We start from the raw sequence: 25,692 nt of genomic DNA, 5'->3' as shown, positions 1-25,692 counted from the left end.
ATAATCTAGAGTAATCTTCCCACCTCAGAATCCTTAACTTAATTACATCTGCAAAGACAAGTCACATAGAAAGTGACACATACACACATTCTGGAATTAGAGCCATAGCCATCTTTGGGGTACCATTATTCTGCCCACCATGACCATGAGTTGATCTCTATATTTAGGGATAAAAGAAATTTCCTCAACTTCGTTGCTGATTTCGCCTACACTTTATTTCACTTCCGGTTCACTCACCAGAGGCCAGCTCTTCCAGATATCCCCGAGGTTTCTGATGTTACCAGTTACTGGTAACAGTGGGATGCAGGTGGGAGCAGGGGGGACAAGGGTATCATGGGCATTGGGGAGGTCACACAGAGTTTCATCTCCCCAAGCAGAGGAAGTGAGCAGGAATGGGGTCAGACAGGAGTCTGAACTGATGAATATGCTTCCAGAAATAATTTTATTACGTCTGGGGCAACCTACGACTGGCACGTTGACTCACCCAGAATTCATGGAGTGGATCAGAGGCTGGGGCCAGGGATTGACAAATCATGTCCCCATGGGTCAAGTCTGGACCATCACCTGTTTTTGTTCATAAAGTTTTATTGGAACACAGTCTCACGTTCATTCATTTGCATGCCGTCTCTGGCTACGTCATGCTACAATGTCATAGTTGAATATTTGCGACTGTATGGCCCACAAAGTCTAAAATATTACTATTAGGCTCATTATAGGAAAAGTTTGCTGACTTCAAGTGTAAAGCAAAGAGGAGCTGGACAGCAGGAGTAGGAAGCTGATCCTAGAGGGTCGAATCCTCGCTCTTCCTTTGGCTGTTTGTAAAAGCTTAAGCAACTCTGAGTCTCAGTTTCCGTGTGTATAAAATGGGAATAAGAACAGTCCTTCCCTCCCAGGGCTGAGATCATCATTACATGAGACCAGAGTGCACAGTAGAGCTAAATAAGCATTAGCTGCAATGGTTAAGCCACTATCTTTCTAAGCTCTCTTAATAAACAGACAAGAATGACTTATAATTAAGAGAAAATCAATTTCAAAGAGCAAACTCATTAGCTGCCCCTGAGGTTGGAACTGATTTATAAACCTCCCAGGACAGACAGCAAGTGTTGGTATCTCAGGATCCCAAGGGCCCTTGCACCAGTGGGTGCACGACTCATGTTTGTAGAATTAATCAACTCTCTTCTAGCACAGCAATCCCCAAATATCCCAGATAGTTGGAATCTGAACGGATGCATTTTCTAATTCTGGAAAATGAGGTGCCCGAGACGGGAAGCAACTCATTCGAAGTCACAGAGCAGAGCTTTAAAAGAGAACCAATCTCCGTGATTTCAAGGACCTTTTCCTGTTAGATAACTTAGATTTGTTTTTTGTTTTTTTGTTTTCATTGCACCCAGTCAACAAGGGGCTAAAATTAAAAAGGAAAAACTACCTGGGGTTCTCAAGAGGCTTAGCTGATCTCTTCCCTCCCCAGCTGGGAGAGGCCATCCGGCGTCTGCAGAAAAGGCTAGCTGGTAATGATCTTTCACAGAGCAGCAGCTGGGGGAGGGGAGGGAGAGGGAACTCTGCTCCAAAGAGGGACAGGTGTCAGGCAAAGTGGACGCTGGCAAAGGCCTCCATTCGCAGAGCCAGCCCCATCCTCGACCCCTCTGTGTGCCGGGGAACAGCTCGTTCCTGACGACTGACAAGGAGGGAGTGGCCAGAGAGGAGACAAGGCGTGGCCGTGAGCCCTGTCCTTGCCGACAATAGCCACCAGTGAGCAGCAGCTCCAACAGGAAGCCGATGAACCCGAATGGCCTGTCCAGGAAAGCTGAGTGGCCCCCCTCACTCTCTGGAATGGAAGAGGACTCGGAACCTGGAAGGCTTCAGGTGGCCCGGAGGCCAGAGACATAAGCAAACCGCTTTGAAGGCATCTCTGCTCTGAAGCCCTCCTTCCTTCCCTCCTTCCCTCCTTCCCGAAGGTCTCCCCCCAAAAGAAGTCTGAGTGGTTTTCGAGGAGGAAGAATCTAGAAGGAAGGAGGGAGGATAAGTTATCTCCTGCCCACACCTTTTAAATAAAATTCAGATTTAAAATGCAGATCCCTGCCATGCCCTGCCAGGGAGGAGTCCCTGCAGCTCTGAGTCTTCCTTGGTGCTATTTTTCCCTTTTTCGTGGCACTCAGGTCATGGGGACATTTTTTTCAGCTCTTTCCTGGGGCAGGGCCTTTGCACATGCTCCCCTCCCTCTGCCTGGTCAACTCTCCCCCATCTTTGGAACTCAGCTACCTCTGACCCTTCAACCCAAACTTGTTCTCCTCTTGAATTTGCAGTGGGGTTGTTGTAACGTTGTTCTTTTCCTTCAAAGCACTTGTCGCAACTTATTTCAGGTGTGCGTCCATGTGGCTAACCCATCTCTCCCACGAAGCTGCAGACTCCACGAGAATGGGGACTGGCAGGCCGAATAATACCGCTCTGCCCAAGAGGTCCACATCCTCATCGCTGGAAACCATGACAAAAGGGCCTCTGCAGGTATGATTAAGTGAAGGATCATGAGATGGGCAGGTTATCCTGGATCCTCTGGGTGGGCCCTAAGTGTAATCACATGGGTCCTTACAAGAGGGAGGCAGATGGATCCAAGTCAGGGATAGAGAGTCAGAGATGTGATGATGGGAAGAGGTGTGGAGCCACGTGCAAAGAAGGGATGCAGAGAGCCACTAGAGGCTGGGAAAAGGCAAGGAGGTGGATTCTCTCCTAGCCACCCCCCCAGGCGAAACCAGCCCTGCGGACACCTTGATGTTTAGCCCGGTGAAACTGACTTTGGACTTGTGACCTCCATCACTGTAAGGTAATACATTTGGGCTGTTTTAAGCCATTAAGCTTGTGGTGACTTGTCACAGAAGCCACTGGAAACTCATACAGGGCATGGCTGGTTTGTGTACTGCTCCAAATCTAGTGCCTCGTATAGTACTGGTGCATAGTAGATGCTCAATAAATATGTGTATGGAAATAGATGGGCGAATGCAGTCTGAGGGCCAGAAGATGACTTGAAGAGAAAACTGCAGCCCTGGGAAGTGCAAGAATTTCAAGTCATTCATTCGTTCATTCAATCCGTCCCTCATTAAAAAAAAAAACACATAAAACATTTAATTAGTGCCTTCAGCAGTAGGCAATGTGTTGGGTTTCAGGTATAGAGGGGTGAATGAAGCAGACATGTGTCTTAGTCTCATGGAGCTGACAATTCTGATTGTCATGAGGACACAGGCACTAAATAAGTTAATAAATGAAAAAGATCATGGCAGGGAAGGAGGAGCACTGTTGAGCATAAAGAGGGAATCAGGGTAGAGTAAGGGGAGGTGGGCGGTTCTGCAAGGGAGGAAACCCCCATGAGCCACTCACCAGGTCAAACATGGCCCTGGGATTTGGAAGGGAGTGGCGGAGAACAAGGAGGTTCATCACAGATCCTACCAAGTCTATACCTGATGCTCTTGGTTTTCTAAATAAAAACTCTTCTTTTGTATGTCATGAGGTTAACAAGTGAGCCAAATGCCTCTTAACCCCACGGACCCTTTCGGAAAAGAACGTTCTAGGACCCTTTTGGAAAAGAACGTTCTAGATCAGTCAATGCTGGGGACTGGTTATGCCTAGGCATTAGCTGGAATACTCTTTAGAAAACTCAACAACTGGCACGGAACCATGGTCAAAGCTGCTTTCCCGTCAGCAAAGGTTCACAGTCAAGAGTGTGACAGTGACTAGGGCCTTATATGAACAGGATAGGCACTTGTCATTCTGAGGGAATTTTGCTAAAACCTCCTAAGTCAAGGGAGAAGGTCTGGCTGCTCCTCTGGAAGGTCCTATTTTGCTTTCCATTTCAATATTGCATTTTATTATTACTATTCAATGACAAAACTGGTGCATGCTCCTTGGGATTCTATACGCTGTAGCAATGCATAAAATAAAATTATTCTTCTTAGAAATAGCTGCCATGAAGTTCCTACAGACTTTTTTTTGATGCATATACACAACTATATATACACCCACATATAAACATATGTATACAACTATATATAATTTTAGAATACATAGGATGTTATTATACCAACTGCTTTGCAAATCACTTATTTTCCCACTTAAACTGCATTGTGGATCTCTTTCATGTCAGGATATCTACAAGGAGCCACCCCATTCTTTTTAAGGGCCCCTGAATCTTTGGTTATGCAGATATATTACAGTGTATCAACCATTCCCCTCTTGGGTTGAGTCCAGATTCTCCACTATTGCAATGAAATCCTCATGTATAGATCCCTGTGCCCTATGCAAGCATATCTGTATATAAAGTCTTAGAAGTGATATTGCTGGTCCAAGGAATGTACATATAAAACTTTGATAGACAATGCAAAATTACCTTCTCAGGAGGTTGAATTCAATTCCTACTCCTAACACCAGGGTATATGAGAATTTCCTCTTTATTTCCAGAATTCTGATTAGGCCCATATGAATTAGCAGTGATGGTGAGAAATGCCAAAAACGGTGGCCATGGTATTTTTTTTGTTTTGTCTTCTTTTTTTTTTTTTTATTTTTAGAGAGAGAGCAGGGGAGGGGAAGAGGGAGAGGGAGAGAGAGATTCTCAAGCAGGCTCCACACCCAGCGTGAAGCCCAATGCGGGGCTCGATCTCACGATCCTGAGATCACAACCTGAGCCGAAATCAGGAGTTGGATGCTCAACCAACTGAGCCACCCAGGCGCCCCAGCATTTGTTAAGATCTTCAGTGAGACAGGCACTCTGCTCAGCTCTGTACGTCTATGATGAGGTTTAGTCCTTCAATGATTCTATAAAGCAGATACTATTATTATCCCCATTTTACAGAGGAGGAAACAGAGGCACAGAGCGGTAACTGATTTGCTCAGCATGATGCAGGTATTAAGTAGTAGAGGTAGCATTTGAACCCAAGCAGCCCAGCTCCAGAGCTCAGAGGACCTTGCAGCCCACTCCCCAAATATCACTGTCATGAGATGCTCCGGAGTAGGTGCAGATCCTCTGGCAGGCGAGCAACAAAACAGCAAGGACCCCGCCTTGGGGACCCGACCGAAGGAATGAAGAAGCTCAGGGAGACAGCGATCAGCCCTGGTTAGCCAGGTGTCTTGTCTAAAGATTCCAGCAGAGTCTTTAAGGGACAGAAAGAGTTATGACACTCTGACACATGGTTCTCCCTTAAGAGGTCCTTTCTCAGCCCCTGGCCATTAAGCAAGCAGCAAACAGTTTCAGGGACAGTACCCCGAAGTCAGTGTCTGAGGGTAGGGTGGAGCAACTCTAAGAAAGCACCCAAACCCACTTCTTCCCAGACTTGGGGGGTTCATGAAGCATCAAAGGGTCTTTCTTCCATTCAACCCATTCCAGGGAAATGGAAATGGACAACCCCAGAGGTGACAGTGGGAGCCCCCAGCCTGTGGGCATAGCGGGCAATTTTGGCCTAACTGACTCGGGGAAGCACATGCCGAGATGATTCCAGGTGCTGACTCACATTATGGTCTTTGGTGGCTGCCAAGTGAGTGGCCTTCCCACCGGACAGAGACAAGACTGCCTCAGGCTTGAACTTCACAAAAAAAATCCCCATATTGCCAAGACCTCAAAATGTGCCCCATTCCTATGGACATAGCCCTGATCAAAACAGTGTGGGCAGGTGACAGCTTGTCCTTAAATCAGTAGTTGTATCTGGGTGCTGCCTAGGTGTGGGAGTGGACCCCCATTTGCCTACCCGCCACTCACTCGTGGCTGATTAGGCTTGGAAGTGTGACCTGTAGCTGATGACCTGGATTTCCTCCCCTGCGTGAAGCTCGCTGGCTCAGGTGGAGATCAGGCCCTAGATCAGCACTGTCCAGTGGAACTTTCTGTGATGATAAAAATGCTCTATACTCTGCACTGGCCAATATGGCAGCCCCCAGCCCCCAGTGGCTACTGAGTAATCAAAATGTGGCTAATGTGGCCAAGGAATTAAAATGTTAATTATATTTAATTTTAATTCATTTAAATTTAAATAGCCACATGTGGCTAGTGGGCACCATACTGAATAACACACATCTAGATTCTGGTTCCCATTGGCCAAGCCAGACCTCATCCCTCCAGCCTCCTTCCTGCAAATATGGCCAAGCAAGGAAGTCCTTAAGGCCCTAGAAGAGGAAGCGAGCTGGGCTGGACCTCAGAAGAGGTGGGAACCCTCTTAGATCTGGCCCTCCTGAGCAGAGAGGGATCTCTTTCTTAAGTCTAATGACAAAGGAGGCCAAGAAACCAAACATCTCATGAGTGGCTTCTCCAGCATCTCATAGCCCGGTGCATGGTCTCAGGTCAGCAGCCAGGTACCCTGGAATTCTTGAGCTGGGAGAACCTTCTTTGGATCCTCTTCTCCATCTGTATCCTTTCAGGGGTGGGAAAAGTGAGGTCACAGGTCACATGGCAGGAACAGGGCAGACCTGGATACTGAATCCAGGATTCCAGCTGTTCATTCTGAGCCCTATCCTGCCATCTGGAGTAAGACTCCATCTGAATGCAGCCCTGCTCAGCTGTGGTCCCAGGATCCTGATGCCAATTCCAAGCTATTTAGCTTATAAGACAACTGCCAGCTCGAGTAGATGTCCTCCCCCCCCATGACTGACACTTAGTTGCAGACACTGGGTTGCTGTTGACCAAAAAGCCCTTTACCTCTCTGAGCCTCAGTGTCCTCATCTGTAAAATGGAGCCGAGAAGACTTCATGGCTACCCTAAAGATCAAATAAGGTAATAATGTGGTGATTGCCCTGCCTGTAGGAAGACTCAACCACATGCCTTCAACCCATTGCCTTTAAGCACGGACTGACCCGGACATGGCTCTGGTTCAAGCACAACCCCCCCCCCCACAGCGACACCCCAAGTGCAGAGGTACCTGGCAGGTTGAAGTTCTTCTGCTGCCTCGTGCACTGAGGGGAAGGGTGCAGGGGAGAAGGCGGTGTGGCGCTGGGAGGGAGGGGGGGTGCTGGCGAGGAAGGCGTGGAGGACGTTGTGGATGAGGGATTGCTGCTAGAGTCTGGCTGGTAAGGGACAGGGATGTGGTCCTGCAGAAAGAAAACGGGGGAGGGGCCGGGGGGAGGCAGAGAAGCAGAGATACAGCAGTGAGAGTGAGCAAGCAGGAAGGAGCCCCACGCCAGCATTCTTAGCATCCCCTGCCCTCAGCCACCAGACCCTTCCCACGTCCCACCTGCTTCATCATCCCCGCGCAGCAGCTGGTTTGCATCCAGCTGTGGAAGGAACAGTTTCTGGCATCAATTTCCCGCCCGCTGTCTGGACTCCAGAGCAAAAGGTTACCACATAATGAAAGCCACATAGGTGACAGCCACGCTCCCTGTGCTTTTTGATTTTGGAAAGTCCCATGCCAAGGTGCCCAGAGCATCTTCCCATCCTAACACCTCTCCTCCTGAGTGTTTATTAAAGAATCAACAGCCTGACAGCTCCAGACAGAGTGCGAGAGCAAGCCTACAGCTGCTTCCCTCACATCTCATTTGGAGGCGCCACTGCCTCTCCTGGACCCTGAACCTGCTCTAAGCAAACATGAGGCCAGAATCCACATGTGCACCATCAGAATCAGGAGCAGTGTCGTGGCTTGAAGAGTGTCCCCCAGTAGACCTGCCCCTTGGGAAACTCAGAATGTGAACTTCTTTGGAAAAAGGTCTTTGCGGATATAACTGAAGATCTCAAGAGGAGATCATTCTGGATTAAGGTGCGCCCTAAATCCAATATCAAGTGTCCCTATAAGAAATGGAAAATGAGAGACATGCACAGAGGGAAAGGCCACGTGAAGACAGAGGTAGAGATCGGACTGCCACGTCTCAAAGCCAAGCAACAACTAGGATAGCAAGAGCCACCAGAGGTTAGGAGAGAGGCATGGAACGGATTCCCTCTCAGAGCCCCCAAAAGGAACCAGCCCCACTAACACCTTGATTTCAGATGCCAGGCCTCCAGAACTGGGAGAGGAAAAATATCTGTTGTTCTAACTCTTCAGTTTGTGTAGTTATGGCAGCCCCAGGAGAACTGATCCCAGCAGAAGCCCGGGTCAGGCAAACCCAGACTCAGATCCCACAGTCACCCCTTTCCCCTACGTCCGGGACCAAATGCTCTTAACCCCTCTGGTCCTCAGTTTTGCCCACTGTAAAATGAGAATAATACCAGCCAACCTCAATGTCCTATAGAAGGGATTCCTGCCTCTCAAAGCCAGCAGAGCTAAGTGTTCTCAGGAGCATCTGAATCTGTCCACTCACAGGACACTGTCACTTGGTCCCTGCATTACTTAGAGGTCCATCACGCTGACTGGCTGTGGGTGCCTGAGGATGGTTTTGTGTGAGCCGGTTATTTGACAACAGGTATGTTAACCTGCCAAACTCCAGAGTCAGCGTAACAAACACCAACCAGCATAGGGGGGCCAGGGGGAATGGGAAATGGACATTCTCCATCTGGCTGCCCAGTGGGTGCCCATGCTGTGCGCATCACCCTCCCAGAATGCACTCGCTCCCACTGCCTCCAAGAAAGCGACTTCACTTCTGTGAGCTTCAGTCTCCTCATCCCTCACATGGGCTAAGAACACCCACCTGCTGGGTCTGCTGTGAAGTTCAGATGAGGTTACGTAGGTACCTACACCCCTGGCATTGGGCCAAGGCACTTGGTTGTCAGTAAATGGTAGCAATTAGGTTGGCGACACAATTTGCAATTAAACTTTTTATCTGAGATCCCTGCAGATTCACATGCAGTTTTAAGAAGGAACAGAGATCTCACGCATCCTTACCCAGTTTTCTCTGATGATTACATCTTGCAAGATTAGAGCACAATATCACAACGCAGACATTGAGTGGATACAGCCACGATACAGAACATTTCCACCACCACGGGGATCCCTCACATTGCCCTTTTATAGCTATACCCACTTGCCTCTCTCCCTCGCATCCTGAACCCTAGACACCACTAATCTATTCTCCATTTCTCTAATTTTGTCATTTCAAGAATGCTATATAAATGGAATCATACAGTATGTAATCTTTCTGGATTGGCTTCTTTTTTTCATGCAGAAGAAGTCTCTGGAGATTCATCCAAGCTTTCTGTGTATCAATAGTTTGTTCCTCTTGATCACTGAGCAGTATTCTATGAAATGGATGTATCACAGTGTGTTTGATCATTCACTCATTGAAGGACAGCTAGGTTGTTTCCCCTCCATGGCTACTGTGGATAAAGCTGCTCTTAACATTCATGTGCAAGTTTTGTACAAACAAAAGTGTTTATTTCTCTGGGATAAATACCCAGAAGTGCAACTTCTGGACAGCATGGTAATTGCATGTTTAATTTTTAAAGAAAATGCAAATATTGTTCTTTGGAGTGGCTACATCATTTTATACCAGTAATGTATGAGTGATTGATTTTCTCTGCATCCTAGCCAGTGTTTGGTGTTATCACAATGTTTTACTTTAGCCATTCTGATAGGAGTGTCATGATATTTCACTGTGGTTTTAATTTGCATTTTCCTAATGGCTAATGATATTGAACATCTTTTCATGTGTTTACTTGCCATCTGTATATCCTCTTTGGTCTTGATTACTGTTAACTATATAATAAGCTTTGAAATCAGGCAAACTGAATCCTCCCACTTCATTCTTTTCCAAAATTGTTTTTAGCTATTCAAGTTCCTTTGATTTTTCATATAACTTTTAGAATAATCTTGTCTTTATTTATAAAAAAATCTTGCTGGGATTTTGATAGGAATTGGGAATCAGTTTTGAGGAGAACTGACATCTTAACTATGTTGCGTCTTCCAATCCATGAATATAGTATGTATATTAGCTTCCGAATCAGAAAAATAGGAACAAGGGTTTATGTCTTTTGCCCATTTTGAGAAGTTTTTGCCCATTATTTCTTGGAGAACTTTTTCAGCCCTGACCTCTTTCTCCTCTCCTTCTAGGACACTGGCGACACCAATGCTATACCTTTTATTATTGTCCCAAGGGTCCCTGAGGCTCTACTCATTTTTTTTAATCCGCTGTCTAATTTCTACTGCTCTGTCTTCAAGCTCACATCTTCTTTCCCTCTGCCGCTCCATTCTGTCACTGAGTCTCTCCACCCAGTTTTTAATGTTAATTACTGTATTTCTTGGTTATATGTTCTAAATTTTTCATATGGTTCTCCTTTATATCTTCTACTTATTTGCTGAGACTTTCTACTTCTTTGCAGCAATTTCCTATTTTTTCATTTGTTTCAAGATTGTTCCTAATCACTTACTGAAACATTTTTATAATAACTGCTCTAACAATCTTTGTCATAGATAATTCCAAAATCTCACTCGTCTCATCTCTTGATTGTCTTATTTCATTCAGTTTGAGATCTTTCTGGTTCTTGGTGTGACAAGTAATTTTTCATTGAAGCCTGGACATCTGGGTATTAGGTTATGAGACTCTGGGTCTTACTGAAACCTTTGGCTTTAGCTGGCTTCCTGTGACACCACCCGAGCAGGGAAGAAGGTGTGTGCTGTCTTGTTATTGCTGAGTAGGGGCAGATGCCTAGGCTCTCTGCCTCTGTTGGCACCTGAGGGCAGGGGGGTTCCTAACTGTTGCTGGGTGGGGGTGGGAATTTCAGCTCCTTCATAGACCTCTGCTGATACACTCTTTTTGGGAGAAGTAAGAGTGCCTTATTACTACTCCCCATGTAATCCACTGACACCAAGGACAGGGGAATAGTTTCATTAATGATGGGTCATGGGAAAAGTGCTGACTCTCCACCAGGCCTCCAATGACCCTACCTCATCAGGAAGGGGTGCTGCATTATTGCTGGATGAGGGGGCTCACAGTCCCCAACACAAACCAGGCCACTTCACATCTTCAAAGCTTGGGACATTCTATTATTTCTACTTGGAATATCTGCCAAGAAGACACAGCTCACCTCTCCCATCCTCTGAGAAGTTCCCCTGACCCCTGCTCCACCAGGTAAAGCACACCCTTCACTCCTAGTGCTAGCTCTGCATTACTCCCTTGGCTTCAGCTGTTGCTTCAACCTGGTCACTTTTCAGCCTACTTGTTTGTCTCATCCTCTAGGCTGGGAGCTCCCTATATTCAGCACTTAGAAATATCCATTCCACTGGATGGAAGGACCAACAATGAAGGAAATGATGAAACCAAGATGAAGGAAAACAAGAAAGAAATGAAGGGAGGGAGGGTTGGAGGGATGAAGAGGAGAGAGGGAGGGAGGAAAAAGATTTATCTCCTACTAGACTCTGTCTTATTCATCTTGGAATCTGCAGAACTTAGCACAGGAATAAGAATGTAAGAGGTAGCAATAACTGTTACATGAATGAGTGAATTAACGGAAAAGAAGGAGAACTGGAAGGAGAGATAAAGGGAGGGAGGGGAGGAAGAATTGTGTTTATAGAGAAAGGAATTATCTCTACCTCCTTGAGAGTAGGAATTGGGTCTTTCTCATCTTTGTAGTTCAGGGCTGTTGTGAATACACAGAATCATCCCATGAGAGCATAGCATATGGTGCCCACATTCCTAGGCCGAATTGCTACAATAGGAGGGGAAATTCCTTCTTCAGGTCAGACCCAGATCTATGGCCCGATGGGACCAGCAATGAGAGGTTGCATTCCAAACTCTACCAAATCATTCCGCGAAGGGCTAGTGGCATAATTCCTCTTTCTGAGCACAGTTAAGATGCAGAAACATCCTTCAGAGACCTCTCAGTCTAACCCCTTCTTATTCTGTAAATGGGGACACTGAGACTCGGAGAGCAGGGAGTGACTTGCTGGAGTCATACAGAGTGTTGATGGCCCAAGTCTTAACCTCCAGCCCAGAAGCAGAAACACAAGATTGTGCCAAGTCACAAGAAATTCACATCTGACTCTGGGAATCAAACAGAAGCACGCTCATCTCCCAGGTTCCCATTCCACCCAGTTGTGCACTGGTCTAGACATGGTGGTGATGGTAACTGCCTCTCTCATGGACTTTTCCTAAGGAAATTGTCCCTACCCTCGAACCCAACAGATGGTGCTGAATAGACAGTCCTAAACAGCCAGGCTTGTCTTGTGACCTCCAGAGCCCACCCCAACGCAGGACCACAGGTCAGAACAAGATGGCAGTGGCCCGTGACTATGACATGGAATGAAAAGTTGAGCTGGCCAACAGGAAGAATAGCAAACAGCATTAGGAGCACAGGCAGAGAGGAGACGAGGCTCAAAGAGAACAGAAGAGCCACAACAGGCCAGAAAACAAATAAGCCAAGGTTGTGAGAAGGAGGAACTATATGGCGGCAGAAGCAATGACATGGAGAGAGGAAGGCAGAGGACAAGGAAACGAGTCAACAGTAACAGCCTGGAGCAGACCCACAAAGAGTAGCCGAGTCAAGGTCATGATGGAAGAACAGGACAACGATTCATTGTCTTGCTGCAGGTCCAAGTGCAAGACCAGCTGAAAAGGGCAAGCCAGCATGCAACTGCTTCAAATAGCAGCATGGAAGCAGGCCGATCTGCAACCTTGGACACCACTGCAGATGGGGTTTTGATGCCTTGATGTGGAAGTGTTAAGTGTTGTAGACTGGTCTCCCAAGGAGCTGGCAGAGGCTGCTATTTCTCCTCCTCCTCTTCTGGCTCCTCCGCCATCTCCTCCTCCTCTTCCTCTCTTCCTCCCTCTGCCTCTTTCTTCTTCCTCCTCCCTCTTCTGCTCCTCCTCCTCCTCCTCATTCTGTCCTCTTGGTCATCAAGCCATTCCAGGCCCTGAGTAGCCAGTGTCGGACTAAATCCTTTACGCGTATCGTTGCATCTAACCCTTTCCATGATCCCAATAACATCTGCAATCATCCTGCCTCTTTTATAGGGATGGGGTGGGGAGGGGGAAACTAAGGCAGAGAGAGCTTGCTATGACCAGTCAATGAAGGAACAAAGTTCCAAGCCCAGGCCTTCTGACTCCAAAATGCACACTCTTAACTATTCTGTTGGGAGAAAAAGCTAGGCTTTTTGTGAACCTGGATTGACTGAGCCAGACAGGAGAGGAGACAGAGCAATGAAAAGGAAGTCTTCAGACCAAATTGGCTCAGAAATCTATTGCACTAACCACATCATTGTCTGACAAAAAGAATCTGTGTGAAGCCAGTGAAGAGAAAGAGAGGAAAAAATAACCCAGCCCTGTGATAGATCCTGTCCACCTTCGAGTCAAAGCTGCTTTCTAAATAGAGGTTAATTTATTTCTCTTATCAAATTCTCCTGCTGGCAGACAAGCAGAGCGATGTCACAGTCACTGATCTATCTGACCTGTGTTTCTGTCCCATCTGATAGAGAGGCTCACGGTGCCTGCAAAGCCAGAGGGGAAGGTCTTGAGATGGCTCTGAGCAACCCGCCCCCTAAGATGTTACAAAAAAAAAAAAAAAAGTATGGGTTATAGACATGCACAGTTACTTCTCAGGAGCTGTACCGTTTGAGCCCTCGAAGCACCCCCAGAGGTGGGCATCCCTTCTTCTAGAGACCTACATGTATTGTTTGCAAATAACAAAGAAGAAGTGGACCCCTCCTGGCATTTGGATTGGAAGCCCAAGATTGAATCTGATAACGGTATCTAGAATTTCCTGGGCACTTACCGGGTGCCAGGAACCATACTGAATGCTTTTATGTTGATTTCTCATTTCATCCCCAAAACAACTCTGAGGTTGGTGCTCTTACTAGCCACCACGGACACCTTATTTTTTATTTTTTAAAGATTTATTTATTTGAGAGAGAGCAAGTGAGTACGAGCAGGGGGAAGGGCAGAGAGAGAGGGAGAGAGAGAAGCAGACTCCCCACTGAGCAGGAAGCCAGACCCAGGACCCTGGGATCATGACCTGAGCTGAAGGCAGATGCTTAACCGACTGAGCCACCCAGGTGCCCCCACCATGGACACTTTAAAACATGGCCTCAAATTCCTTGGACTCCTCCTGTCGACAGGTGGGATCTATGCCTCTCCCCTTGAATCTGAGCAGGAGCGTGACAGCCTCCCTCAGTATGGTGTATATATATATACCAACCCTTGGCTAGTGACAAATCAAGACAGTGCGCTGCCTTTTATAATGCTAGCTTATAAAATCCCTGGTTGGCCAAAACACTTGCTCTTTGAGCCCTCACCTGCCAGGTAGGAGACTCGCTACCCTGAAGCCGCCATGAGGAAGCTCAAACCATAAGGCAAGTCCACATGTAGATGCTCTCACTGAGTCTCCGCTGAACCCTGCCTGTGATGCTCCCCATTCCAGACACCAGACAGGTGAGTGAAGAAGGCTCTAGGTCAGGGGTTGGCAAACTTTTCCTTGAAGTGGCCAAATGGTAAATATTTTAGGCCTTGTGAGACACGTGGTCTCTGTTAGAAGCACTCAATTCCCAATTGTAGTGTGAAAGCAGCCATAGACAATATGGGTATGGCTCATTCCAATATAATAACTCTATTCACAAAAATGGGTGCAGGTGCTGGGCTGGTTTGGCCTGTAAGCCACAGTTTGCCAATCTCTGTTCTAGAAGATTCCAGCCCCCAGCTGTGTGGGTTTTCCCAGGTGAGTCCCTGAACATCATGGAGCAGAGCCCAACCATCCCTACTGTACCCTGTCCTAATTCCTGACCCACAGACTCCACGAGCATCATTAAAAGGTTATGGTACACCAATGAGTTTGAGGTGCTTTGTTGTACAGTGGTAGATAACTGGAACACACCTATTTCACATACAGGAAAACTGAGGCTGAGAAAGATCAGTGGTTTGTCCAGAGTCTCACAGCTAGTAAGTGGGGGAAGCCAAGGTCGACAGCAAGGTTTGCCTGACTTCAGAGGCCAAGCTCTCAACCGCTTAGATGATGCCACAAGGAGCCAGATGGTGAATGGCTGAGAGCTAGTAGTAAAAACGGTGGGTGATAGCGCACTCGAGAAAGAACATATGGGCTTTGGTGGGGAGGCATGCAAAGGGAGGTCAGAGATGGAGCAAGGGGCCAAATTACACATGGCCTTGCAGGCGGCAGTAAGGAGCTTGATTTGTTTTCTAAGTGCAGGAGAAAGCCACTGGATGGTTTTTAAGCAGAAGGGGACAGGATTCAAATTATGTTCATTAGGAATTACTCTGGCTGCTGTGTGGAGGGCGGGCTGGGGAGGGCCAATGCTCTCTCCAGCTGATGCAGAGAAGTGAGACCCAGTCTTGTCAGTGAGAGGTCACTCAGCCATCTTGATGCTCCTCTGGGTCCTGAACAGGTGGTGACTTCCCACGGGCTTGTTGATCTACACTTCATGCACCTTCCACATAATGCACAAAAGCACTTGGGGAGCTTGAGAAATCACCTGCTGGCATGTGCAGGACGCAGCCTTTGCCTCCTGCCGTAAGGCTGCAAGTCTCCCTGGGATAGTTCTGATGCAGTCCGACCAACAGGCCAAACACAGGATGTGGAAATCACACTGGAAATTTCCACACCACAGTGGAGAGAAAGATGCACAGAGAGGCTCACTGGTGACCACCATGTGAGGAGCAGCCAGAAGCCAACCAAAGTGGCTGAGGCTCAGAGCTTCAGACCCCCATGTGTCCACCTACCGAGTCTCCAGCGGGAGCTCAGAAATAGATACCCCCCCCCCAATCTCTTGGTGGTCTGATTCAACAGCTGTGTCAGCCCAGAACCATCTGCGAAGTTAATCCTGGCAGATGGTGGAACATCTCACAGAGCAAAGAGGAGAGGTCTGGACCACTCAGGACCCTGCTCAGGCTCTCCTGTGCTCCCTACTGCCCCCTCCTTGACAGACTCATTCATTCTCACTTCTGTGTGCTCTCTCCTTACTCAGATTTTCTGGCACCCTGACTCTCCACTGATGCTGGATGCCCCCCAAGCTTTACTTGACACAAACCACATGGAAGGAGGAGAGCCCAGGTGGGCTGGGAAGTGATGGTTCTCAGAGCCATCCGTGCAAGCCCCGCCCCCACCCCGCCCTGGCAGCGGTGGGCCCCAGCATGCCCCGACCCAGCAGGACCCCAGCCTCACCTTGCTGATTTTGTTGGTTTTAGGGAGCGTCTGGCTGATGTGCAGGTCCGAATACCGGGGAGGCTTTCGTAGAGGGTTGTTGATGTCACACGGGACGGACTCTGTTCGGACTAACCTTGCTGGATCCGTAGGGGTAAAAACAGCAATTTGGGAGTTTAAGTACCACTTTGGTTTTATACATATGGTTAGGCCAGGAGAGCAGAGCTCAGACCCCACCCCAAAGGCCCGCCCCCCAGGAGCAAGAGGGAATTCTCCAAAAATGATAGTCGTCTGTCATGGTAGTAAGATCAGGTGTTCTCTGGTTTCTGAAATTTTTACATTGTCAATAAATAACTTGTCAGTTAGAAATTTTAATAATAAAACTGAAGCTATCAGGTTGTTTTCGATACCATAATTGTTTCACACTGGGGTTCATTTCAGACTCGACCCTCCTTTGAAATACAAGAGGTTCCTGATTCCTTATGGTCTGCAATCAACGGACAAGCTCAGAATGGTCACCTCTCCCTGCCCCCATCTAACTTCTGTGTTGGGATCCTCCTTTGCTACTTGTGGGATTTCTCAGGCCTGAGCAGCCTGTTGCATGTCAAAACACATGTGTCCTAAACAAGGCCACCGGGACTCCGGAAAGGAAGGCTTAGTATGTCCAGACCTCTCCTCAATATCATCCCTGAAGCCATACAAAAAGCTGGGCTCATAGCTAATGCTAAATAAATGCTTCCTGATCCAAATCACACTATCCAAGCTCCTCTTCCGGTTACCCCTCTGTCATTACTACTTCTTATAGGGACCATGGGGAGGGGCAAATTGAGAAGCTCAAATTCAAATCTGATGCTTGGCAGAGTTACTTGTTAGCTGTTTTTATTGCACAGGGTGTGGGCCATTGGTGGAAAAGTTAAAGCTTTGCACTGACCCAGGGATTTAATTTCTCTGCTTAGCCTGAGCTGCCATCTCCATGGAAACCAACTATATTTTAAACTTCCTATCAACAAGGGTGGGGAGGTGGCGAGGGGGAAGCAAGAAGCTGGAGGACTTCTGGAAAGATCCATTGCTTTTGCATGTATAGGCACCTGCTGCCTTTGAGCTTTGAGTGAAGGGGGCATGGCTATGAAGGTGGGTGGGGGGAGGGAGCCCTTCTCCAGATGTCAGCCTCTGAAAGCGGGTCGCCATACAGCAGGCTGGTTCTGGTCTCCACAGGGGAGTTGGGCTCCAGCAGAGTCCACTATGGAGAGGAATTTCTCCAGTGACACTGACCCAAGACAAGGGCTCCAGGGCTGTGAGAATTCAGGTTTAAAAACAGCCTCCTTGAGAGTGTATACAGTTGTGCAAGGAACAGACGGTTCTTAATTAAGGATGTGGGTGGGAAGGGGCTAAAGGGCTGAAGACTTTTCCTTTACTTGCAATTTCCTCTCCTCGTGGAGGTAAGCAGTGCAAAGATCATCAAAAACCAACAGCCCAGGGGCTTTGGAACACATTCTAGGACTTTTGGCAGCACTTCGCTTCCTTCTTTACATTTCCCTTGGGTTCATTCTAAAACAGGGCAGATTCCCCAGAGCCTACACTGACTAAGGCCAGGGGAGCTGGGAGGGACACAGCAGGGACCAGGAGGCACTCTATCCCAGATCAGCAGGTTGTATACCGCGACGTTGGCTCCAAGGCTCCATCCAACCTATAGATGGAGGGTGATGGGGAATTGGCCAGCAAGAATTTTAAAACTTAATAAGTTGTTAGCATCTTAATACAACTTTTCTTTGAACCACAAGAAAAATGCAGAGCAGGTCCACATTGCCTCCATCACTGGTGGAGCGGCTGTCCTCTCTAGACAGTGCCTGGGCTTCCTCTCCACTTTGCATGGCTTCATATGACCACCTTCTCTCATTTCGGATCCTTGCTTGGCCCTAGTGGCACCTGAGATGGCAACTTCTACTCTAGAAACTTGCTTCTTAACTTGAAGGGGCAGAGGAACGGCCCACAGATGCAGTGAAAGATGTAGATTCTGCTTCAGTGGGTCTAGGGTGGGGCCAGAAACTGTGCATGTCGAACTCTACCGCTTCCAGGGGATTCCATTGTTGCCAATCCACAGACTGCACTTTGAATGGCAAAGGTAGGGACCAGTGATACCCAAGAGAACTTTTGGCCATGAGGAAAGTGTTGGTTATCTACAGTATCCAGTATGGTAGCCACCAGTGGCTACTGAGCCCTTGAAGTGTGGCTGGTGTGGCAGAGTAATTGAATTTTTACTTTTATTTCATTTAAATTAATCTAAATTTAAATAGTCAGATGTGGCTAGCCACTGCTGTATTGAAGGACACAGGCCTAGAGGGTCAGCCGGTGAATGAATTGCAAAACAGGTAATAGAAGTCAGCGATAACTACGCCATGAGACAAGAGTCAGGGGAACTATTTTGAAAGCTGGACTGCAAGGTTTTCCGAGGAGATTCTTCCTATTGAGTCCTTGGCAAGCAAGGCAAAGCCTCTCTTTCCAGTCTTTCCTTTGCACTCAATTGGTCTTGTTTTTTTTTTTTTTTTTTTTTTTCTCCCCAAGGTAAAAGGCTGGCAGTGGCTCTCCCAAGAGTAGCTGGCTTGGATAGTTTGGCCCAGACACTCCCAGGGCCCCAGGGGACAGAACACAGATGGCCCAAACCCAGAAACCCAAGCGCGACCCCTCCCCACACCCACCCCTGCCGGGCCAAATGGTTGAGTCTAAAGAGCACATCATGGGGAACACTCAGCCAGCATTCTTTCTAAGTGTGAAGGAAAAGCAATGAGATTGGGGGAAAGAGAGGAGAGTGGAAATTAGGAAAGCAGACAAGAATGAGAGAAAAAGACTTAGGAAGAGGAAGACAAATCTGGGGGCTAAAGTATCAGAAAGACCAGCAGAGGGGCAAGGAAGAGGGAGAACAGGCACCAGAGATGGATGAAGGAGACAGATGTCAGGAAGAAGAGTGTCAGAGGGGAAAGAAATAGGCAAGTATCAGGGGATTAAGAGGTACCCAGAAATGGCCTGGATGGGACAGCTATCTCCGAGGGTCTGCAGGGGCCCCCAACCCAGCCTACCCCTAGGGCAGCAAGTGTTAAATACTTACCTCCTCGGTGGATGATCAGGAGATGACAGGGAGGGGCTTCTTTGGTGCATTTGTTGTGGCACTTTAATCTGAGAGAGAAAGAGAGAGAAGGATGGAAAGACGGGTGGATGGATGGATGGATGGATGGATGGATGGATGGGTGGGTGGCTGGCTGGATGGATGGATGGATGGATGGATGGGTGGGTGGATGGATGGGTGGATGGATGGATGGATGGATGGATGGATGGATGGGTGGATGGATGGATGGATGGATGGGTGGGTGGGTGGATGGATGGATGGATGGATGGATGGATGGATGGGTGGGTGGATGGGTGGGTGGATGGATGGATGGGTGGCTGGCTGGCTGGCTGGCTGGATTGATGGGATGCCCTGGTGGTTTAGAAAGCTCTGGAAGCTGTGGATACCAAAATATGAGATGAGATGGGGCAGCTAAAGTATTTCCTTGGCACCTAGGAAATTAACTCTGGAGAAAGTCTGTTGTCATTTCACCCTCCAAGGTCAGACCTGGGTGGTCCGGGTTGGGTAGCAACTCCTTCACCAACTGGGTCCACTTAGACTTTATGCTTTGAAAGATATTTTTGCCCTTTAGTCTGTATTTTTCCTTTCTTGTTTTAGAGAGAATGAGAGTGTGTGAGAGTGAGGGGATGGGGAAGGGGCAGAGAGAGAGAGAATCTTAAGCAGGCTCCAAGCCCAGCTCTGAGCCCAACACAGGGCTTGATCTCACGACCCTGAGATCATGACCTGAGCCAAAATCAAGAGTTGGACACTTAACTGACTGAGCCACCACAGTCTGTATTTTTTATCTTTATCATCGTCATCATCACCCAATCCTAATAACCATCCACTGTTCACTTGTAGACTCATCTGCCAGCCATTGTACTAAACATAATACAAATGTTATGTTATTGGATATTTATAACAGCCTTACACACTGGATATTAGTATCATTCCCATTTTACAGATAGAAAAACAAATTAACAGCTTTCCTGGCAGAAAACTTGGATCAGTGGTGCCAAAGGCGGCCTCTCATTTTTCTTAAAGGCTTAAGCAACAGGAGACAGCTAACCAAGGCTTCCATTTAGGATGAGATTAGCGACAGGTATTCATTTTTAGAGGTATGAAGAGTTTATTTTTTTTAAAGTTTTTATTTATTTATTTGAGAGAGGGAGAGAATGAGAGAGAGAGAGAAAGCATATGAGGGGGGAGGGTCAGAGGGAGAAGCAGACCCCCTGTCGAGCACGGAGCCCGATGCGGGACTCGATCCCGGGACTCCAGGATCATGATCTGAGCCGAAGGCAGTCACTTAATCAACTGAGCCACCCAGGGGCCCAGTATGAAGAGTTTAGAGTCAAAATGTCCTCCTTTGAGACAATGTCACCTTGCTCTTCCCCAAAGAGTTGCCAGGCTTCCAAAGGATTAAAAAAAAAAAAAAAAAAAAAAGCCCAACTAATTGTGACCTGGCTTTGTCTTTTTCTTTTAGAGTTTGTCAGTCAGAAGAATACACACTGTGGCAGATGCTTCCTGTGTGCCCTGTGTGCATCCCTTTGGATTCCCTTATCATTTTTGTGCAAGCCAGCCTAACTTCCGACAGCTGACATTCTTGCCAGAAGGCACCCATAGCCTGCTTAGAGGTTTCATATTAAAAAACTCTATACAGAGAGGTGGGAGCTTTAGATTTGCCCTCAGTCCTCTTACCCTGCAGGGATTTGACAGTTCTCTCTAACAATGATTTGAATGTCCAGTCATAGACTCAACTTTGACTCCCCCCATTAGTCTCAGTCAGTGGTTCTCAAAGTGGAGTCCCAGGACCAACAGCATCAGCACCAGTGGGCTCGGGACTTTTCAGGAATGTATCTTCTGGGCCCCCACCCCAGATCTGACGAAGCTGAGACTCAGAGCTGAAATGCAGTAACCTGTTTTAACAAGCCCTCTACCTGAGTCTGATAAGTGCTCAGGTGTGAGAACCACTGGTCTCGTTGATTGTTTTGGAATGTCTATGCACGTTTCCCCAATTTTTCTTGTCTTCAGTCTTGTGGCCCTGGTAGGGCACTGGATTCCTCTCTGAGATGGAAAAGTTAGACCTGGGGCCCCTTGGAGTGCAGAGGGGAAGCAAGGAGGGATGCAAGAAACAGTGCTGAATCACGCTGCAAGAACATTATTAGGCTGTCTCCAATTCGCCTTCACTTTGCATCCGGGACAAGGTTTCTGGAGCTAACACGTCTTTACATTTCTCTACCACATGCTAACCACAGTCCCAGATTTGGAAAGGCGACACTATCGACAGGCAATTTAATAAATGTATTTTTCCATCTGAACATCTCTCTCTCTCTCTCTCTCTCTCTCTTTTTTTCCAGTTGCCTCATATTAATGGAAGTGAGGCTGATTTTCCACTCATGGTGACAGGATACACTTTCATCTTTAAAGCCATAAGGAGTAAATAAATAAAAGTAAGGCTGCTACACAAATATGACAAAATCGTGACAGGGTGGTGAGCGAGTGACTGAATTAGATGGGGACAAGCTGCCTTACATAATTTGGAATTGTCAGAAAGAAGTGGCAGTTCTAGGCATCGAGAGTCTAAGTCTTACTGGTTGAAAAATAGTAAGAGGTACTATTGGTCACGAATGTCACAAAGACACTGTGACTCAGAGAAGAACAAGAGCTTTCACTTATGCAGTGCTTGTGAAGTACCAGGCAACACCCCCTGGGGCTTTACACAATTTATATAATCCTTGCAACAATCCTAAACAGTAACAACTATTGTTATCCCCATTTTACGGAGTGAAAAACTGAGACTCGGCAAATTTGGATAACTTGCCGAAGGTCAAATAACCAGTAAGAGACAGAGGCCCCAAGCCCAGCTCTAACCAGCATGCAGATGCCTCCAAAACCTCCATGCTTCTTCCTTTACATCGTGGGGGTGGCGGTGAATGAACGGGAAGCTTCCTGGGATCTGTAACCAGCAAAATCAAAAGGTCCTCCTTTGAGATAGGCCCAAGATGTCACCTTGCTCTTCCCCCTACGGCTGCCGGACTTCAGAAGGATAATAAAAATCCCACCTTACCGCAAATTTGTCTTTTCCCTTTTTTAAAAGATTTTATTTATTTATTTGAGAGAGAGACAGAGGAGAGCACAAACAGGGGGAGGGGGAGAGAGAGGGGGAGAAGCAGACTCCCCACTGAGCAGGGAGCCCGATGCAGGGGCTCGATCCCAGGACCTTGGGATCATGATCTAAGCCGAAGGCAGATAGATGCTTAACCGACTGAGCCACCCAGGCACCCCTGTCTTTTTCTTTTCTAAAGCCCACAGACTCTCTGACCTACAGGGAAGGTCCCAGCCCCCATGGAGGTCATGGATATTGCATCCAAACCCCAATGGGAAGTTCTACTGAATATACAACTAGTCTCTCAATCATTCTGCAAAACACTTAACTGGGCTCTGGGACAGGGCAGGTGAAGCCGCTATGTTTATGGGCAGGGATAAAACACACGTACACAAAGGACAGATCATTGCAGGTGTGGCGGGACAGAGAAAAAAATCACACGGGGAAACGGGATGGAGAGTACGGGAGTGGGAGGGGAAGAGCTTCGAGCCAGAGCAGAAGTGTGGGGGCAGGAACAAGCTTGGTGGGGTCAGGCGTCAGAGGTTAAAGGCTGACGAGGCTGAAGTAAAGAGAACAAAGCGATAAAGACATGAGGAAGGGGAGGAAGGCGCGGACAGGGCCCCTGGCAACCAGGGCAAGGAGTCCCTATTTGATTCTGGAGGCTCCAGGAGGCTCGGGACAGCTATGACAAGTCAGACTGATGCTTGGGAAGCCCTGAGTTGGGGAATCTGCTGATGCCAAACGAGAATGGGACCAAGAAGTGTCTGCACTCATCGCTGTTTGAAACAGCTTGGTTCCGCCCTGGAAGCTTCCAGAAAGAAATTTTTCCTTTCTGCCTCTCCCGCCTACGAGTCTTCTCTAACAAGCCCAGCTGGAAGGGGGGGGCGTGCAGATGTGAAGAAGCCTGTTCGCTCTCGTGGGCAGCACTCTGAATCGGGGGCAAGTAGTTTCTCGAAACCTCTGGACCCCGCCCGAACCACGATGGGGCAGGCAAAGCCTCCCGGGACCTCGGTCACCTCCTGCCTCCCCCTGGTGTTTTCCTCTCCAGGATCCCTTGTTGCCTGTCTTCTGCAGTTGTGGAAAAGGCTTCCTTCATCTCTGGCCAAAGGGTGGGAGATGGAACGCTTGCCCTTCCAGGAAGCATTTCAAAGGGCAGCCCTGGGGATGGGGCCACAGCCACTGCTCATGCAGAAAAGCCCAGAGAACTATCTTTCATGCTAAGACACTTAACCCTTTGCATGGAGGCTCGTACGTCAAGAACTAGCACCCGCATGTCCAGGATCTGCTAATTGAGTTGGCAGGATTAGCCTAGCGCTGAAATCACACAGACCCTGGAGGGGTGGGGAAGAGGGACCGAGATGAGGCTTTCGCACGGTGCAGACACACCATGCCCCACTTACAAAGAATCGTTTTTCCAGCAGGAAGCACACAGGATTCCACTCAAATTAGACATTTCCTTTCACTGCCCGTAGAAGAGCAAGCTAGGACCATACCCCGTAAAATCGACCACCTGCTTCCGAATCTGATCCCCCCATCCCCAGGCTGCCCTCCTCCACCCCGAGGTTCCGATTTGGTCTGTGCTGGGAATGTGGGTTTTTGGCAAGCGCATGCTGGCGCTCCAGAACCACTCTAGGAGGAGAACATATTCTACTTCCCAGATGAGAGACGTCTAGAAGCCTCGGTCTTCCAGAGTTCCAGCGTTCTCCCCCACCAACAAAAGAGAAATGGGGTCAGGAGAGTATGGAGAAGGAATCTGGGTTCAAGGCCTGATACCGCCTCTTCCTGGCCGTGACGGCCTGGGGAAGTCGCTGACCTGCTCTGAGCTACAGTTTCGTCATCTATAAAATGGGGACAATGACAGTACCTCTATTTTACAGAGAAACAGAGTGTCTGTCGTGGCACTGTTGCAGAGAAAACTAATCACGTGAGGTGAACAGGGTGCCTAGGACAATCACTGGAAATAGCACCTACTTTCATTTTTATCAGGGTAGGTTGTTACTGTTGAGAGTTTGTGCAGTAGCTTTCCCCTCAAGCCCCTAAGACCCTTCCTCTTGCTGAATTGTGGGCTGGCTGCCATGCCTGGAGCTTTGAAACACCCATGGGTGGGAGCCAGCTGGGGACTATTCCAGTCTCCTCTCCCTTGGGTGGGACAACTCAGAGGTGCACAGATGTGGGACTGGACCTCAGCTGCCCAGAACCCTTACCTGCCCCATGAGGCACCCAGTACTGGCTGCCTTCCCTTTCCTGTGCCGCTCCCCTCCTCCCCTGCTGGTGTGGCCTGGATCACCTCGCAAATAAAGCCACTTGCCCTTGAATCCTTATTTTGAGGTCTTTATAAAGAGGGGGAGCCTAGCCAGGACACCATGATTGTTAAAGGAGTTTCGAAACCCAACGTGGCCTGTCCCAAAGTTCTCACACCAACACCAAGCCCTCTGCTCCTTGTCCCTTGTGTGTCCTCAGCACACAGCCCTTAATGCATTTGGTTCTCCAGATGCTCTGTTCCACCCAGAGGGAAGGGAGGGGTGGGGTGGATGCAGCTGACTGCCCAGGACGAAGCTCCCCATCAAAGGTGGCCGGGAGGAGCTCTGTGCATTAGCATGGTAGCTCTAAACAAAGCCAGGCACCAGGAAAAGGTCAGATGTGGTTCCAGAGTGGTGAGAAGCCTGGGCTTCTGAGTAAAGCCAGCCTGAGCCTGAATCGCTTCTGCCTTGCTGAGCGCCAGGTTCCTCATTGGCAAAACTGTGATGAGGTTCTAACGAGAAAAAGCCTGAGTGGGGTCCACTGAGGCCGCAAATAGGTCAACGTTTCTCTAGGCAGGGCTAAAACACAGTAGAGTGGACACAGAAGATGCCACGCGAACCTCCTACAGCCTGGAAACTTGGAAAGGACTTACGGAAAAACTTTTCATCGAAAGGGGTTAAACTTTTTTTTTTTTTTTTTTAAACTTTCAGAGCTAATAGGATAAGCTTCAGCTCTCGAGAAAAGTTGCTTACGTGGAATATCTCGTTCCCCAGAGGAGCTGCTAGCTAAATGAGACATCCTCTCCATCTGAAAATTAAATATGTGAATTTATCTTGAGGGCAAGATCTGGGTCTTTCTCATCTTTGTAGCTCCCGTTCCTTGTGCCCCTTTCAGTGCCTGGTCTGCTGGCTGGTTTGCAAAAATGCTGAATAAACACTACAGACAGTGAGGGACAGAAAAGGACAGACAAAGGAAAGAAGGGCAGTTGGGAAAGCCATCACACACCACTGGTGTATGGAAGTGAATAGTCTCTATCAAAAGGCTTCTTGAAATGATTCCTGCATTGTTACAAATGGTATCCCCCGCCGTTTATGAAATGCAGGTGTGTCCCTGTCTGCGTCTCCTTCTCGCTGCCCTCCCTTTCTCCCTCCCCCAACGTGAGGGCAGGACAGGGTTTGGGCCAGAAGCACACCAGACTTGCATGGACCTCACCCGGGGAACTGTAGGGGACAAATATGACCCCTTTAGGAGCAGCTTTGTTGTTTCCTTAAT

General features: G+C 48.1%; 1 protein-coding gene across 3 annotated transcripts in view; it reads right to left on the bottom strand.

Moving 5' to 3' along the window:
- The window catches only part of KSR2 (kinase suppressor of ras 2), a 426,580-nt gene that overhangs the window by 91,749 nt on the left and 309,139 nt on the right, over positions 1-25,692 (bottom strand). For 2 of the 3 annotated variants that reach the window (XM_073881037.1, XM_073881038.1), the window contains exons 8-10: positions 19,078-19,144; positions 15,995-16,120; positions 6,888-7,056 (exon numbers count right to left, since the gene is read on the bottom strand). In XM_073881037.1, coding sequence (XP_073737138.1) covers positions 6,888-7,056; positions 15,995-16,120; positions 19,078-19,144 — 362 coding nt within the window. Of the gene's footprint in view, positions 1-6,887; positions 7,057-15,994; positions 16,121-19,076; positions 19,145-25,692 lie in introns of all 3 variants that reach the window. The other variant, XM_073881039.1, reaches the window with a different exon arrangement.

This window comes from Callorhinus ursinus, unplaced genomic scaffold, assembly GCF_003265705.2.
Source record: "Callorhinus ursinus isolate GAN/ISIS: 27379988/994484 unplaced genomic scaffold, GSC_fseal_2.0 scaffold41, whole genome shotgun sequence".
Classification (NCBI taxonomy): domain Eukaryota; kingdom Metazoa; phylum Chordata; class Mammalia; order Carnivora; family Otariidae; genus Callorhinus; species Callorhinus ursinus.
Note: the sequence above shows the minus strand (reverse complement) of the source record. Positions and strands in the feature narration are given on the sequence as shown.